Here is a 17,132-nt window from a genome sequence, read left to right as displayed (position 1 = left end):
CAGCACTGCCAGGGCAGGGGCAGCACACAGAAGGGAGGACCCAAGGCCATTTGCTTCCTTTATTTTTAAGGAAGCTTTCATTTTCCAGAAGGCAGGTGCTGATTTGTTGGGACCAATGCTTTCCACAGAAGCACACTGGCTCTGACTGAAATTGCTCTGGATGTCGTTTCCCAGGGTCGAGTCACTCAAGTCATAAATTCCAGCCAAAGTCAGAGATGGTTTAGAAGAGCTAAAAGCAGGTTTCCATCTCCCACAAGGGCTCTCTAACCATTGAACCAATATCTTTCCACAGTGTGAACAAAAGCAAAACAGCTGCACAAGGAGAGCTCATGAGACACTTGCCCAGGGAGAAGGAGCCTTGCAGGGGATGCCATTCCATGAGCAGGAGTCCCATCTGCTCTTGATTTGTGCATAGGAGGGAGTCAGATCTCTGCTCCTTTAATTTATTGGGGTTTTGTCTTCTTGAGTAGCCACTTTTAATTTCATTCTACTCCTCACCAAACTTTGAAAGACCTCTGGTTATCTGAAATGCTGGAGGCCTCTTGTGTACAGGGCAGGAAGTTGCAAACTACAAGTTCTTTTGCTTATGACTCCACTTTTCTTATCACCAAAGGCAGTTACAGCCTCAGTACAGAAACAGGAGGCCTCCTGGCACACAATTAGTAATGCAACACCTGAGACAATGCAGTGAACCTCACTCCAGGGCTCAGTTTCAATCCAAGCTGTCACAGGTTTAAGATGACAGAAGAAAATCAGTATTTGTGCATTAGCCTGGCTGTAGGTCATCACTGCAGGTTGTGATTGGAAACATTCCAAGTAGATTTTATTTAAAGTTAATACCAAGTGAAAGGGTCAAGTGCCCAGAACAGTGCTTTGCAGGGATGGGCAGCCTGCACCTTTATCTGGATGACCTTTCTGACCTTCTCCTTGCTTGGGAAAAGTGTTTGCTTTAGAGCACAGGGATCATTACAATTTAAATGTTCACCACACAGATGTGACAGTACATGAATCTTGTATATAAAACAATGACTTGTTGTTATTGCAATATTTACTTTTAATATTCATACCAGCTAAATGCCTGTATCTATTGAATATCTAACCTTCCCTAGAAATATTGATTTCTTTCTATGTCATTCATAGTGCTTTGTGCTAGTTACTATTTTAATATTTAATAGACTGAAATGACAGCCCTGCTTAGCAAGACAGTCTGTATTAACAAGAACTGCCAGAAATTCTCTTGATAGTCCTTGTTTTGCACTGGGATCATTTAGTACAGAAGCTGTACCTATAAAAAGTGTGGATATAATGCAATATCAGAGATGCAATTCTATACCAGTTTCTTACAGAAGCAATAAATCCATTTGATATAGGTTAATTTTAAAAACTTAACATCATAAAACCAGGCTGTTCTAAGCCTGCCACAGCTTTTGAAAAAGTCAGAATAGCAGTCTTAAAAAAAGATATAAAAATGCAACAGCACAAATATTTTGGCCTATGATCTCCTTTTGATACAACCAAATCTGTGTAACTTACATTTTTAAAAGAGCAAACAATGCATGCACTCAAGCATTTCACAGAAGTAAAGCATCAGTCTCCCAAATGTATTTTTTTCTATTATTCAGGTGCTTTGTTGATTTATTTAATGACACTGCACTGCACTGCTTTGTATATAAAAAACCTGAGCAGCATATTTCTGCAAAACTCTTGAATGTTATTAACACCTACTAAATAATGTTAAGAAAAAGACATGAAATTCTACTGAAGAATTTAATAAAAATCATACCAAGTACCCAATCTCCCAATTCTGTTACACACAAGTACATAAATCGTTAAATTAAATTTATGCCAAAATACTGGCAGGAAACAGAAATAACCCTTAAAACACTTCTACCTCTTTTTCACCAAAAGTAAAGCCTATTTTCTCCCTGTGCTCAGGGCTTCCTGAGATTATCCAACAGAGGGCTCCCCTTAGCTATTAAAAAGCTTAATTGGAAGCCACATATATGACACACACACACACAAATCAGCACACTGTGGTTTTAATGCCCTGCTCTGTATGCACACACACACCCATCTACACCCAAATTAGACCTTGTAAAAGCACACAGTGAATCCACCCAGGCATTATTTGTATGCTGATAGTGCAGCCACCTTGAGATTTATTTTTTTTTTCTTTTCCGAAGCGCTATTTTTAACTGCGGAAAATGAGTGTATTTTTAAATTGTCTGTACAGAAATTAAATTACTTTTTCTTATTTTTTATTTTCAGTTGAGAAAAATACCGAGGAAACTGTGTGGAGCAGAGTGTGGCTGTGCATCAGCCAGGGGGGAAGGCAGGGGCAGAGATTGAGGCTCCAGGTGCTCATGCACACGGAGCACCAGTTTGCTAAAACCAATCTACACCTGACAAACTCCATCTCATCAACACCACGGGGCAACTGGACCGTTTAAACAAGAGGTTATTTTAAACTGCATTAAACCTTGTTCTCTTTGTGGAGATGGTTACAAAGTGGGGTTGCTGCTCAGCAGCCTTGAAATGCTTAAGTGATCAATGCATTCGGTAGATGAGGCTTTCCTGCCATTCAGAGATATGAGGCTAATAAAACCCAAACATATTTCAAAGGTTTTGCCAATACTGCAGGAAATAGGAGTTTGTGAAGAGTCTTGGATGTGCTCTCATGGTTTAGGAAGGACTACAGCCACCCACCAAACTGTCCTCAGACTGCAAGTAAAAGGTTCCCACATATATCCTTCACCCTGAGGTCTCCCTCACCATTTAAAGGCCTTAATTTCAAATACAGGATATCATAATGCATTGTGGCCTCTCTTCTCTCAATAACATATGCTGATGTTTCCTGTAGGCTACACACACATTGTTTTTAAATTTAATTGAATGACACAGCTGATACAGTATCGTGTTGGTGTGTCCTGCCTGATCAAAAAAACCCTCACAGCATATTATCTACTCAAACATCATCATCATGGCTAGGCTTCGCGAACGAAGATTTGGGAAGGGCTCTACCCATTTTTCATGCAAGCGCGTTGGTGGCTAAAAAGGCCAATACGAGAAAGGCAAGTCCGGTTGCAAAAGACACAGCAGAAAGACTCCTTAGATGGTATATTCTGCAAGGTTCGATTCTTTCTGCGTTGTCTTTTCTCCTCAAGAGTGATCCTGCGTGCCTTCTCAAAAGCATCAGCAGCGTTATAAATGGTCTGTCTCCAGGCCTCCCGATTAGAGGCCAGAGTGGACCAGTTATGGTGATCAATATGCCCGAGGCTGAGTTGTTGCTTCAGGGAGTCCTTGTATCTTTTCTTTGGAGCTCCTCTCTTGCGGCAGCCAGTGGCAAGTTCACCATAGAGCAGGATCTTAGGGAGGCGGTGGTCCTTCATCCTAGAGATGTGCCCTGCCCAACGCAGTTGCGTTCTCAGGAGCATGGCCTCAATACTTGTGATTGCTGCCTGTTCGAGAACAGATGTATTGGTCACATAGTCTGACCAATGGATGTTAAGGATTGTACGGAGGCAGCGTTGATGGAAGCGTTCTAGGAGACGCAGGTGGTGGCGGTAGATGACCCATGATTCGGAACCATATAAAAGAGTAGACAACACTATGGCTCTGTAAACACTGATCTTGGTGCTTTTCTTCAAGTGTTTATTACGCCAAACTCGTTTATGGAGTTTTCCAAAAGCACTGTATGCCTTCGCTAACCTATTGTCTATCTCCCCATCAATCTTACCATCTGAGGAGATGAGGCTGCCTAGGTAATTAAACTGTTGGACTGAATTGAGTTCTGACTGGCCGATGGTGATGTGGGGACGGTGGGGGACTTCCTGAGGTGCAGGCTGATGGAGAACTTCTGTCTTCTTTAAGCTGACTTCCAGCCCAAAGAGCTCAGCAGCCTCTGCAAAGCAGGATGTTAAACGCTGCAGAGCTGCTTCTGTGTGGGCAACAAGGGCGGCGTCATCAGCATAGAGCAGCTCCTGGACAAGATGGTTTAGGGTCTTAGTATGGGCCTTCAGTCGCCTTAGGTTGAATAGGCTTCCATCAGTACGATATCGAATGTAGATACCGTCCTGATCATCGAGGTCTGCCGAGGCCCTTTGAAGCATCATACTGAAAAAGACTGTGAATAGGGTAGGAGCGAGAACGCAGCCTTGTTTCACACCATTCTTTATTAGAAAGGGCTCAGAAAGTGTGTTGCCATATCTGACTTGGCCGTGCTGATCCTCATGAAGTGAGATGATCATTTTAAGGAACTTGGGGGGACAACCTAAACGTTCCAAAATCTGCCAAAGACCTTTTCTGCTCACAGTATCGAAAGCCTTGGTGAGGTCGACAAAGGTTACATAGAGACCTTTGTTCTGTTCCCTACACTTCTCTTGCAGTTGTCTGAGAACAAATATCATGTCTGTGGTGCTCCTGTTGGCTCTGAAGCCACACTGACTTTCAGGTAGAATTTCTTCTGCTATAGCGGGTATTAGTCTGTTCAGGAGTATTCTTGCCAAGATTTTGCCAGCAATGGAGAGCAGAGTAATACCACGGTAATTTGAACAGTCTGATTTAGTACCTTTCTTCTTATACAAGGTGATGATGACTGCATCACGAAGGTCTGAAGGTAGTTCGCCTAGTTCCCAACAGCGCACCACAAGCTCATGAAATTTAGCATGGAGTGCAAGGCCCCCATGTTTCCAGACTTCAGGTGGAATTCCATCAACCCCAGCTGCCTTGCCGATTTTCACCTGCTGTATGGCCTTGAGGGTTTCTCCTAGAGTGGGGGCAGTATCCAATTCGTATTTCACTGGTTGTTGTGTGATGGACTGAATTGCTGAGTCTTGTACTACACGGTTGGTACTGAAAAGAGTCTGAAAGTGTTCAGACCATCTATTCAGAATGGAGGTTTGATCTGTCAGAAGCGTTTGACCATCTGCACTGAGTAGTGGGCTTTGGACTTGGTATGTAGGCCCGTATGCTGTTTTCAGGGCCTCATAGAATCCTTTGTGATCCCCTGTATCTGCACATAGTTGAGTTTTTGCAGCTAGATCGGTCCACCATTTGTTCTGGATGTCACGGAGTTTCTGTTGGAGCTTGCTGCAAGCAAGACGAAAGGCTGTTTTTCTAGCGTGACAGGAAGGCAGTGCAAGGTGTGCTTGGTGGGTGGTTCTCTTCTTCCTCAACAATTCCTGGATTTCTTGATTGTTTTCATCAAACCAGTCCTTGTTCTTCTTGAGGGAGAACCCTAAGGATTCTTCAGAGGATTGCAGGATGCTACTTTTAATATGCTGCCAAATTGTTTCGGGAGAGGAATCTGCAGAATCTGTGGAATGGTTATCAAGCTTAGTTTGAAGGTTTGCCTGGAATCTTTCTCTTACTGTGGCTGATTGGAGATCGTTAACTTGGAGTCTTCTCCTTGGGATACTGCCCCTTTTGGGTTTGAATTTGAGATAAAGGTTGAGTTTACAGCGCACAAGCCGATGGTCTGTTTGACATTCTGCGCTGGGCATCACGCGGGTATGGAGGACATCGCGGACATCTCTCTGTCGCACCAAGACATAATCAATGAGGTGCCAATGCTTAGACCTGGGGTGCATCCAGGTTGTCTTCAGACTATTTTTCTGCTGAAAGATAGTATTGGTGATGGTGAACTGTTGCTCCGCACAGAATTCTAGCAGAAGTCGACCATTATCGTTGCAGTTTCCAACACCATGCTTGCCTAATACTCCTTTCCAGGCTTCAAAATTCTTACCTACTCTGGCGTTGAAATCACCAAGGATAATGATCTTATCATCTGCGGGCACCTTTTGGGTAAGACAGCGCAGGTCAGTGTAAAATTTATCTTTTTCAGCAGGGTCAGCTTGGAGAGTTGGGGCATATATACTGAAGATGACAACGTGTTGCTTGTTGTTTAGTGGAAGGCGTAGGGAGATAATGCGGTCAGAGTGACCTGTCGGCAGATTTTCGAGTTTAGGGACAATGGAGTTTTTGATCATGAAGCCGACACCTGAGAGATGTTTTTCGGTTCTGGGCTTACCTGACCAGAAGAGTGTGTAACCGGCACCATGTTCTCTGAGGCTGCCTTCCTCGTGAAGGCGAACTTCACTGAGAGCAGCAATGTCGATGTTGAGACGACCCAGTTCATGGGCAATTAGGGCAGAACGTCGCTCAGGACGTCCACTATTGGCAGAATCGAGCATGGTTCTGATGTTCCAACATGCTAGAGTTAATTTGAGTACACCTTTGGAGGCAGGTGCATGCCTTTGACTTTTGCTCTTTGTGCGACCGCATTGGAAGAAGATGCCCGTCGGTCTGCGGTTAACCAACCGGGTGAAGGTGGAGATGAGCTTTGTTTAGGCCACCTTTTCTAGGCCCCTCTCCGAGTGGAGCAAGCAGTGCTGTCCTTGAAAAGGCTGCTTGGTCGTTCAGGGTGCTGCCCCAAGAGACTCTCATCTCCGTCAGTCTCAAATGACCAATATCCTGAACCGCCTGTATGCAGGGTTGAGTCTGCGGCTCCCAGTGCATCTTTCACCTACCGTTTCGACCCTCGCCCGTCGCTACAGGACTTTTTGCATGTGGGTAAAGCCTTCAAGCCTGCGCAATGGATTTTTTAGGTGAGATGCAGTATGCGCGGAACTGAACCCACCCTTTAATCCTGAGGTTCATCTGCCAGGGCCGAGCAAGCTTGGACGGTGGCAGCGAGGTCCTCAGGACGTAGGTTTGATTAGAGTGACCTTCTCTGAGATGGATGGCCTTCCAGGGCTAAGCGAGCTCCATCTGCCCGGGTTTGGGATGAGAGTTGTCCTTCTCCTAGGATGACTGCCAGAAGGCTAATGAGCTCATCCTGCCCAGGGATGTAGTTTATCTGGTCCTATGGTTTTGACCTGTCTGGCATGGGCGACCCTACCGAAGGCATGAACCCTCGCCAGCATAGCTCGCAACCACACAGGGGTACATAGGCTACGTTCCTGTTAGAACGATTTGGGCAGGTCTTTTATTTCCAGTAACAACCCTTTGTCCTGCCCACTCTTTCAGGTTGTAACAGAGCAAAGCAAATATATCCAGAACATGCCAAACCTGGGCAGTAGCCGCAGGAGAGCCAAAACGAAAGAAATAAATAGACAAACAAACAAACAAACAAACAAACCGACCAACCGTTCTGGCCCCCGTACCTGTCCAAGGCTGAGGTACCTTACAAGGCCCCAGCCGGGCCGGGACCCCCATCAATCAAAAGAAACCTCTGTCCACCCAGACCTTATCCTTCCCCCACTGTGTTACCACAAATTCCAGGTGCACTGCTCACATGTGATGTGATGTTTCATACGGGACAGCCCTGCTCTCCCACCCGCCAGTCGAAGGACCCCCATGGCCAGCTCAACACCCATCCCTCTGCTCCGTCCCCCTCCCCCTCTCCCTCCCTCCCCAAACCTGGAACGGCAAACCTCTGTGTGCTCCGAAGCTGTGCTCTCATCTTCCACGGGGGTGCAGTGCTCGCGGCAAGGCTCCCCCTTTCTCTCCTTTCTCCTGCCGCGGCCTTGCCTGGGGTCCAAAACCGCGCGCGCAGAGCGCGCGCGGCGCGAAGCCCCCGGGCCGGCGCGGCGTCCTGCACAGCGCCTGCAGCAGCCCCCGAGCCTAGCGGGGTCCCGCATGGCGTGTTCAGGGCCACCGGCCAGGCGCGGAGCTCCGTGCGCACAGCGCGGAAGTTTCCCGCCCGCGCGAAGCCCCCGGGCCGGCGCGGCGTCCTGCACAGCGCCTGCAGCAGCCCCCGAGCCTAGCGGGGTCCCGCAAGGCGTGTTCAGGGCCACCGGCCAGGCGCGGAGCTCCGTGCGCACGACTACTCAAACACAACATAACCATAAATCAAAGCAATAAATTAACAGTAGTATTTGATGGCTTTAGTAAGCTATTAACCACAGATGAAGATAATACATAAACTTTTGTACAAGAAACTTTTTTAGAAGTTTTTACAGTATTATAAATAAAGTACCTATCTGTAATTCCAAAAGTTCACTCTGCAGCACCTGCAGATGTGCCTGGAACATTAGCCAACAAGTCATATTTTTAAACTTCTGAGATTCAATTTGTTTTCCATAATAGGTTTTGAGCTTATCACTGATAATACTAATTTGCTTTTCTTCACACGTTTACATTCCACTGTGAAAATACACACCTACACCCTTTTTGCACGTGCTACAAAGGTAATTCAATACAAATCCTCCAAAACTAGCTCTGCATTTTTATAAATGCAGGTTTTCTGAGCAACATCTTTAGAGGTGAAGTACAAAAGTTACAATCTGATATGTTACACACAAATAGGTGTGTCTTTCAATTTATGGCAATGTATTTGGTGCTTTCATTCCCCCTGCAGTGATACTGCAAAGCAGGTGGGCATGTAATGCAAGCAGAGAAAAACTTCTGGTATTTTCAGCTGTATTATGGCAACAGTAAACCCTAAGCAAAATCTTTATAGAAATTTTTGGCACAGCACAGAACTAGAGGCACCCTGCCTTAACCTGGCTTGAGATGAGTTCCACCTCTTCACACTTTCCAAAGTCTACTTTCATGTCAGGGTGCCTGGGTGCACACAAGCATTTGTAAGGTCTAATCCACCCTGCAATTTGATGCAATTCTCTAAAAGCAGCCAAGGCTCTCATGATCCTCCACCCCACCATCAGAGCTGAGGTTTGGATTTGAGGTTCAAGAGCAAACCCAGGTGCCAAGTTTTGCAACTACCCTTGTACTTAGGATATAGCCATTTCTTAAATTAAATTCTAAGTGCCTCTGGCCTGGAAGTGTTTTAAAACAGTATCTCCTCCTCCCTTTCAGCTGTAGATGCAGGTACACAGGGCTTTTGGAGGAAACCAGACTAGTTTTGCATGCAATGTTACATTCTGTTTTCAAGATTTCGACTTTGACCATTATGCAGCCATCATTTTACTAACTAGCTCCAAGAGTACATACAATTCCTGTATGGAATCAGCAGTAGTGAAACAGAAACATCAAACAAACCCAAGCCCTTTACCTACCACAAGTCTCCATCTTCAATAGTCCTGTCGTTCGGGGCTCCAGCGTGGCCGTAGTGCAAAACAGAGGAGTTCTCCCCACTGAGAGGCAGCAAGAAAATGCAGCACAGTTAGTGGGAGAAGAAACATCAACACACACATTCACACAGCATGAGAAGGAACACTGTAAACATCAGCATATTCATATAGGAAGCAGCCTGTGAGAGCTCTCCCAAGCCCTGCCCAGCCACTGGTGCAGCAGAGTTGGGGATGGGAAGGAGCAGAAGGAACTTGGCACAGATCATATGAATATTTCCTATCTCCATGACAGTGTAAAGGAAGGAATGATGCACAAGCAATCTTTCAACTTACACCCGTTTGTTACCATCTGGATTTTTTTTTAAACTACTAAGTGATATTTTTCCCTATTTGAGGTTAAGTAGTCTGAGGGGTAAAACAAACTAACTTCTGCTGGAGTAAAATCTGACATGTTTGAAATGCTCTAGGAATCAGTGGGACTGGAAAAATTGAGCTGTCCAGGGAAACAGCTCCAGTTTCCCTCTGGTGGTCTCTGCTGGAGTGGATGCACTGCCTGCTGCTCGGGGAGCTTCCCAGCATACAATGTCAGCAGCAAGTAACAGGTATGAAAACTGTCACTCTTTTCTTACCTCTTATTTAAAAAATCACATTACAAAGAAAAGATTTTTATTCCTGGAAATCTTTCAGAGTAAACTGCTGTTTCTCAAGAATAAAACAGCTCCAGAGAAGGATGGACCCTTGTTCTGTCGTTCTGAAGCTCTGTGATCCATTTGGTGACCTACATTTGCCCTGGGCATCCTCTCTTGTCTACTGATACTCCCCCAGGTCTATAAAATGTCAGTTAAAAGGCTGCTAAAGATCTCAGGCTCTACCTATTTTTCTTTTACTGTTCTCCTCAGATTGATGCTCTCACTTTTTCTCTTCAAAGAGCTAGAAGAACTATATCACATCCAAAAATACATGTGCTGGGACAGGGTCACTGTGGGATCTCTCTGACCCCTCCAGCTGACTGGCCAGTTTGTACCTCAGCTTTCATCAAAACCATATAGGTCACCCTGCCCAAATTTGATTCTTTTACGTTGTGATGGTGGAACAGCTTCACATCTCAGGTGACAGGAACCTGGGGCTCAGTTTCAGTGAATCTTTTGCTGTACCTGGAGTAAATGTGACATCTGACACACTTCTCACATTAGACTTCAGATATGTGCAATTACAAAAGCAGCAAGCTGCACTGTATCCAAACAGAGATTACCTTCAAGATACATTAAGTACTTGTGATCAATTGGGTATTTAACAGATCATCAATCATTCAGATACAGTAACTCCATAAACAGTGATTGTGGAGTAGAAAGGAGTAAATTTCTGCAGGCTCTCAATCTAAATGGCTGGATCATGTTCCTGGAAGGATTTAAAAAGTAGATGTGGCACCTGGGGACATGTTAATGGTTGGACTTGATGATCTTAGAATAATTCTACACTGATGTTTTGAAAACAATAAGTATTTATTGTTAAGTATTTTTTAGCATATAAGAATCACTATGTAATAAAGCAGGGAAGGGTGATATTTCAGAATCATTGGAATGATTTTCTGGTACAAAGTGTACTTCTTAAAATTATACACACTCCAAAGGGGAAAATTAAAGTTGTTAAATCAAGAGTTTAAAACCCCCACAGAATTAGGAATTAAGACTTAAGGTTAATTTTGTTCTGCTGGCCCAATGGCTTAAACACAGTCTCACAACTGGCTGGATGCTTTTTCCTTCCTGGACACTGGACTTGGGAGCCTCTGTTGTTGTGCAGACAGCTAGAAATGGCCCCATAAAGCTTGAATACAGGATAAAGATAGACATGAGCTTCCTTCTGAGATGTCCTGTCTCCTGGGCACTGTTGGAATAGTTTTCCACACCAGGACACTTTCACAATTAGTTTTCTCTACATGAAGAAAAAAATCTGCAATAGGGCAATGGAGTGCAATGGAAAGAAAAGGGCCTTCTGTGCCAGGCAAGGTGTACAGTGGGAATTGTGTTCCCTGGCTCAGCTGTCTCCTTGCACATGCAAGTGACAGCAGAGCAGTCTGCTCCCACCTCTGCCGTGGACTGTCAGCATCATTTCCTGCCTGAAGAACTCTTTCCCAGGGGGAGGGCTCAGATTTTGGGAGAGTCCCACCTGGACACAACTGGAATGATCTTGGTGCTATGCATGACACTGCTTGTGAACTCACGTGCTTGGTGTTTAAGGAAAAATACAAAAAATAATTAAAACCCACCAAGAGCTGCCATGCCCACACAGACACTGCACAGCAGCCTGTCAGGATTTTAGCTGCAGATACTACTCCTTCTCTCCCTCCAAAAACGGGGATAAAGTAGGAGAAGCAAACAGCACATGCATATATTTATGATCAACGTTTAAAAAATTATCATGAAGCTTAAGGGCATGTCTCCATGTTAATGTATTTGCAGACAGTTTGTTTATGTTGGCACCCTCGGTGTCATACACCACACCAGGGCATAAATAAATCATATACTCAACTCTGAGGACTGTACGAACACTTTCAACAAAAGACATTGAAAATACAAAGATGAGGGACTTCTTTTGCACATTTTAACGTAAAGGTTTTAGTTTACAAAATATTTCTGTAAGGTTCAGCACCAACTGTGACGGGAGATGCATGAAAAATCTGTTTTTCAGCACCGTTAGTGAAGCGTTAAGAGCCACAATCTTTCTTGGCATTTGAGGCTCCTTATCTGTCACGCACATCTCGGCTCTGTTGTGCACATGGGATCAGAGCAGGAGAGCACAGTTGGTGCTGAGGACCAGAAATGCACACCATGTGCACTGCAGGGTTGGAGTGACTGGAGCAAGGTCTCTGCGCCCTAGGGACGGGCTCCAGGCAGGTCCCCTGGGCTCAACACCCACTAGCAACCAAGGCACAGCAGATCTGCTTCTGAAAGCTCTCCCAGCTGTTTTTGACCCAAAACAAATCCAGCATGTGCACTGCAGGACTGGTCCCTGGCTCTGAGCAGGCCCTGCAGCTGAGGATGAGTGGGACAGCTCGCCTCAGAAATGCACTTCTGACCTGAACTAAAACACCTACAGCTGGTTCCTGCCAAGAGGTGCATGACCAACCTCCCCCACAGGATTCATCTTCACCACTGCCCCAGGATGAAGGCAGGAAGATGCTTCAAGAGCAGTGTTACAGAAGAGATGTGTACCCACAAGATAAATGCTACAGCTGGCCAGAAATTGTTCACATCGATTCAACAGAACTTCCAAGGTGGCTTCAAACAATTTAAACAAAACCTCCAGCACCTGGCAAAGCAAACAAGCCTTCCTGTAGAAGCTATTTAAGAAGCAACAATTGAAAGGTCTGGCACTAGACTGCCAAGCTGGGGATTAAGATGAAGTGCTGTGGGGAGGTGAGGATCACTGGCAGCTCTGCTGCCTTCCTTTTGGTCAGCAAAACCACCACATGCAGGGGTGCCAGAGCTTGCCTTCAGGCAGCCAACCTGGAAAACCTTCCAAGAGGTTTCTGTCTATCAATTTTTAATCCCTCAATGATTTGCCTCGAACTGGTGCCCAAGATGTGTTTGTTACAGAAAGAATTGCATGAGATGCAAATTAACACCACCGAGAATGCAAACTGCAGGAAGAGATTCCCATTACCCCCAAGATACATTTTAGATCAGAAAGCACCCTGAAAACAAATTATTAGAAGAAAGAGAAGGAATGTCAGCAATATTTTAAGAACAGGACTATGCTGAGCATTAAGCATTACAAAAAGTGCAGCTATTAGCTCTACATTAAGAACATCAATGAAAAACCAACAGACCATTAACTAAAACCACAAACTACTTCCACCATGATTTAAATCATCATAGAACCAATCCAGAAGGAAGCCCTTCTCTCCACTCTTTCATCTAAGACATGAAATCTTACAAAGTTGTACTGAAATGAAAGAAAGAAAAACAGATTCAGTAAGGATCCTGATCTTATCCAAAAAGCTTCATTCACGGAGATCCTCAGATAGAGGAAGGCATTCTACCGCACAGTGTTATTCCCCATCACTGGTATCATCTGATGAGAGCTGTCATCTGCCCAGAGACATCTGTCAAGAAGATCTGAACAAGTCTAAGCTGCTGCAGTACCAAGCAGCAGCTGACCACGGCTTCTGTGGTGGTTGCAGAGATATTGATGGCTCCACCTCCACCCAACTCCAGTTGGAATCTCTGCTTCCCAGTGGATGCCACCCACCACAGCATCACCAGGACACACTGTGAATGGATTACCTTTGTTTTCCCATTTGTAAAAATGGTTACTTGGTACCCTAAGACACTGCAAGGAATAATTCATTAGCCTTTGAACACTACTTGGAAGTCAACACTTGGTAGATGAGTGCTAAATATATCCAAGTATTCTTATCAAATGCTCCATTCTCCTTTAATTGCACTTGGGTGATTCAGTGCTTCAAACCACTCCCAAGCTGACAGTGTGAAAATATCACCAACTACAGGACTAACCTCGCTGGGTGATGCCCTGTAATACTAAACAATGTGATTATTCTGATAATATTAGTGAATACATAAAGCATATGTCCATTTACTATCTCCTCCAGAATATAACACTGGACAGGGACAGTAACAAATGCAGACACTCATCAGGTGACAGGTGATTTATTTCTGTACAGAAATATTGTATTGATTACTCCAGATTTCCAGCTTAGTGAGTATCTTTTTTAAAATGTGAATAACAAACTTCTACGTAAAAGATTATTCTCCTCTGTGGAAATTATTATCAGGCCTGTAATCTCAGAAGGAAAGATCCTGTCAAAATATGCCAGTTTTAAGTGTTCAGGAAAATACAAAACTCAGCATGAATAAAATAAAACATGACTACTCAAAAATCCTAATTGCAAAAGCTATTTTTAGTTGTAAATGTAGTTAAGTGAAATATTTACAATGCATGACATTTTCATGGTAATAAAATTGTCTATTATTTTTGCCTTATTATGTTAATTAAATTCATTCATTTATTAGGACCTAGCTTAAAACTGCTAATATTCATTCTTACTTCCTCACTCATAGTCAGAATACAAAAATTTACAGACAAAGGTCTTCGTGTTCTATCTCATGTAATTTTCTTTTTTTAATCAAGTTTGCCTGCACTTTTAATTCTAGTGGCAGGATGCAATGCCAGCTCCCAACTACAACAGAGTCACAATATTGTTTGGATCTTTCATTCCATTCTCTGTTTTAAATCCTCCAGTAGTTCAGAGGCAGCTCTAACACCACTCCCCTGCCCTGCTAAGTCCCCCCAGTGTGGTGGGACAGGACACCCAGGAAGCTCCTGTCATCACCCACTTCTAAACTACTGTTGGAGCTTTTCTGCTCCTGGGCTCCCTGAGTCATGTAATGCGAGTCCTGAATTTGTCAGTCCTGTGGAGAGTTAGTCTGTTCCCAGGGGTCACAGGGACCTACCACACAGCATATTTGGGATATTTCTATAGCTTTAGCAAAGTGACTGTAGGCTTTGACCACGTAGCACAGGTTCTGATCCACTATAAGTGAATGTGAGGTCATTAAGGCTGTGAAAAATCATACCATCCCCACCTGTGGCAACAGCAGAGATGGAGTCTCATTTCAGTGGGATGTAATTCTCAAGTTATATGACGGTACTCAAACCAGGAAACTTTTCAGACAACTTAGATACACAATTTCCATAAGACTGCTCATGCTCCCACTGCAATTTTGCATATAAATTGGAAAATTGCATTTACAAACAAGCAATTGAGTACACAGCAGAAAGAAGTGAGGGTGCTAATTGTCCTTATTATCTCCACAGCAATATAGCATTATTGTCTTTAACGTAAAAATTACCTTTTGTAAGTGTATGTGACTTCAGTGTAGGGCAAATATTTCTCAGTAGCAGGAGAATGACAAGTGGAACATATACACCAACATACATGCTTCATCTAACTGTCATATATCTCTGATTAGATTAATTCCACTAAGTAAGATTAATCTCTGCACAAAGCACACAGCTGTTCTTCAGCATGTACCCTACACTGTTCTCTTGTGCATTTCTACAACTGCAGGGAGAACTTTTATACTACTTTCCTAAACACAATAACCTTCAACACTAACTCTTCAGCAAGAGAAAGAGAGCAAAAAATTTCCACATTCCAAAGAGATTATTTTAATCGTATTCTAACCTTTGAGACAAAGAATGTTGAGAATTATATTAAATACTTAAGGTGTATTTCAAAGAAAGTATTTTTGAGCAGCAGAGAATAGCTCTAAAGCCCTTCTCTGTAACCCTATTTAATAAAAAAGCCAATTGCAGCACAGATGTGAGCATAAACATGATCTTGGCAGCAGCAGTCATTGGGAAATCTCTTGAGTGCAGCAGAATCTATGACCAAGTTCTTTCTTTAAGAGACAGCGCTATCCACTTCTCTTTGGCTTTTCCAGTGGAAACAGGTCAGAACCCACGCTGGTGGCACTTGTAAACACATCCCATGCCTAACAGGAACAATTTTTAAAATATCCAGCAGGACACTGACCACAAAGACTGCCCAGCTCAGTGTCAGGCACCGACTTACCTGCCGCAGATGCAGGTGTAGGAGGTGTGGCGCATCCCCCCCCGAGTGTAGCAGTAGTGCTGGAACAGGCTGCCAAGACAGAAAGGCAGTAATTAATGATTTATGCAAAATCACCACAAGACAGGGAGAAAAGAGAGCCCTGCTGGAGTACAGCTGGGTTGGTGTAAATCCCCAGCTCCCCAGCGAGGCTCTCTGCCCGTTTCTGCTCAGCTGAACACTCCTATTCCCCCCCATCCAGAGCTCAGCATTTCCACAGAGCCATTAAGCAACTCTGCAACAGAGAAGAGGGGCTCAAGCGCAGCTCAGTAACTCCAAATGGCAACTGCTTTCCTTAATAACTCCATGCAGAAAAGGAAATTACTGTTGGCAAAGGGGAGTTCATCTGACCCCAGAATGAACAGGATGGTAACAGTTAAAATGCTGAAGCTGGCCAAACCCTCCGAAGTGGAATTGAAAAAAACCACTTCTTGCTGTATTTGAGGTACACAATCACATCTGTGATCCTTATTTTCACTCCTCCTGCCTTCAGTCCATGGCATGTAGATTCAGGAAAAGTGAAGTCCAAACAGCCCCTCACTGGGGAAGGAGTTTGCCAGACAGGACAAAGCTCTTCAAAATAATTTCAGCAAAAGCCCTCTCACTTTTACCACCTCACAGATACCTTCTGCTGAAAGTTGAATTAATATTCCCAAAGCCTGATCTGCTTCTGACTATGCTGTTCACCCTCCTCCCCAGACAAGCCAGCAGAGCTGTCCCACTATGTAAAACCAAGTCCTTTCCACCAGTGCCACAGGCCAGGCTGGAATGGATGGTCTCATGTTTTCTTGTCTGTAGCACAACAGAGAAAATACAAGACTACTCGATTTCAGGTTGTGGTACCTAAATACCTCCGTGGTCCCCCTGTCCAAACAGGGGGGAAAAAATTAACACTCAATCCTAAGAGCAAGAAGATAATGTGGTAACATTAGGCTGAGTCTCCTCAGCCTATAAAGATCAGTACAACACAGCACTGCCATCCTGCTGGAGGAGCTGTTTGGCCTCAAAAAGCATTAAAACATTTTCATCTTCACTGTCAAAGTCCCCTTCACATGAGGGCAGATGTGCCCAAAGCACAATTAATATAGGATTAGCTGCTTTAAGAGCTAAGCATATATCATGGATCCTTCTATTCTTTTTGAAATACGCTCTAGTTACAATCTAATTCCCTTTAATAATACTGAATGCATTTCAAAACCTCATTTCTTGTAAAACTGAAATCATTTCATTAACACAGAGTGATAATGGTGCCATTCAAAGAATAGAGATGTTGTGATTCTGTCCTTCTGCAGCAGAAATCCACAGAACACAATTCAAATTCAAAGGACATTAAAGGCATTACATGCTTGTAAATCCAAACTGGAGTTTAAAATGACACAAAATGACAGTATTTAAAGAGAAACAAAACAAAACATACAAATTAATCACACAGGAAAAAAGAAAACCCTCTGTTTAGAGACTCAGTA

The 17,132-nt window shown here is 44.0% G+C and overlaps 1 protein-coding gene across 3 annotated transcripts in view; it reads right to left on the bottom strand.

The window, feature by feature from the left end:
- The window catches only part of PEPD (peptidase D), a 145,049-nt gene that overhangs the window by 49,514 nt on the left and 78,403 nt on the right, over positions 1-17,132 (bottom strand). For all 3 annotated transcript variants that reach the window (XM_027701541.1, XM_027701543.1, XM_027701542.1), the window contains 2 exons: positions 15,631-15,699; positions 9,018-9,095 (listed from right to left, as the gene is read on the bottom strand). In XM_027701541.1, the coding sequence (XP_027557342.1) occupies positions 9,018-9,095; positions 15,631-15,699 (147 nt within the window). The remainder of the gene's footprint in view (positions 1-9,017; positions 9,096-15,630; positions 15,700-17,132) is intronic.

This window comes from Neopelma chrysocephalum, unplaced genomic scaffold (genome assembly GCF_003984885.1).
Source record: "Neopelma chrysocephalum unplaced genomic scaffold, ASM398488v2 Primary Assembly neopelma1_159, whole genome shotgun sequence".
Taxonomy (NCBI): domain Eukaryota; kingdom Metazoa; phylum Chordata; class Aves; order Passeriformes; family Pipridae; genus Neopelma; species Neopelma chrysocephalum.
This window is presented reverse-complemented; position numbering and strand designations above follow the sequence as displayed.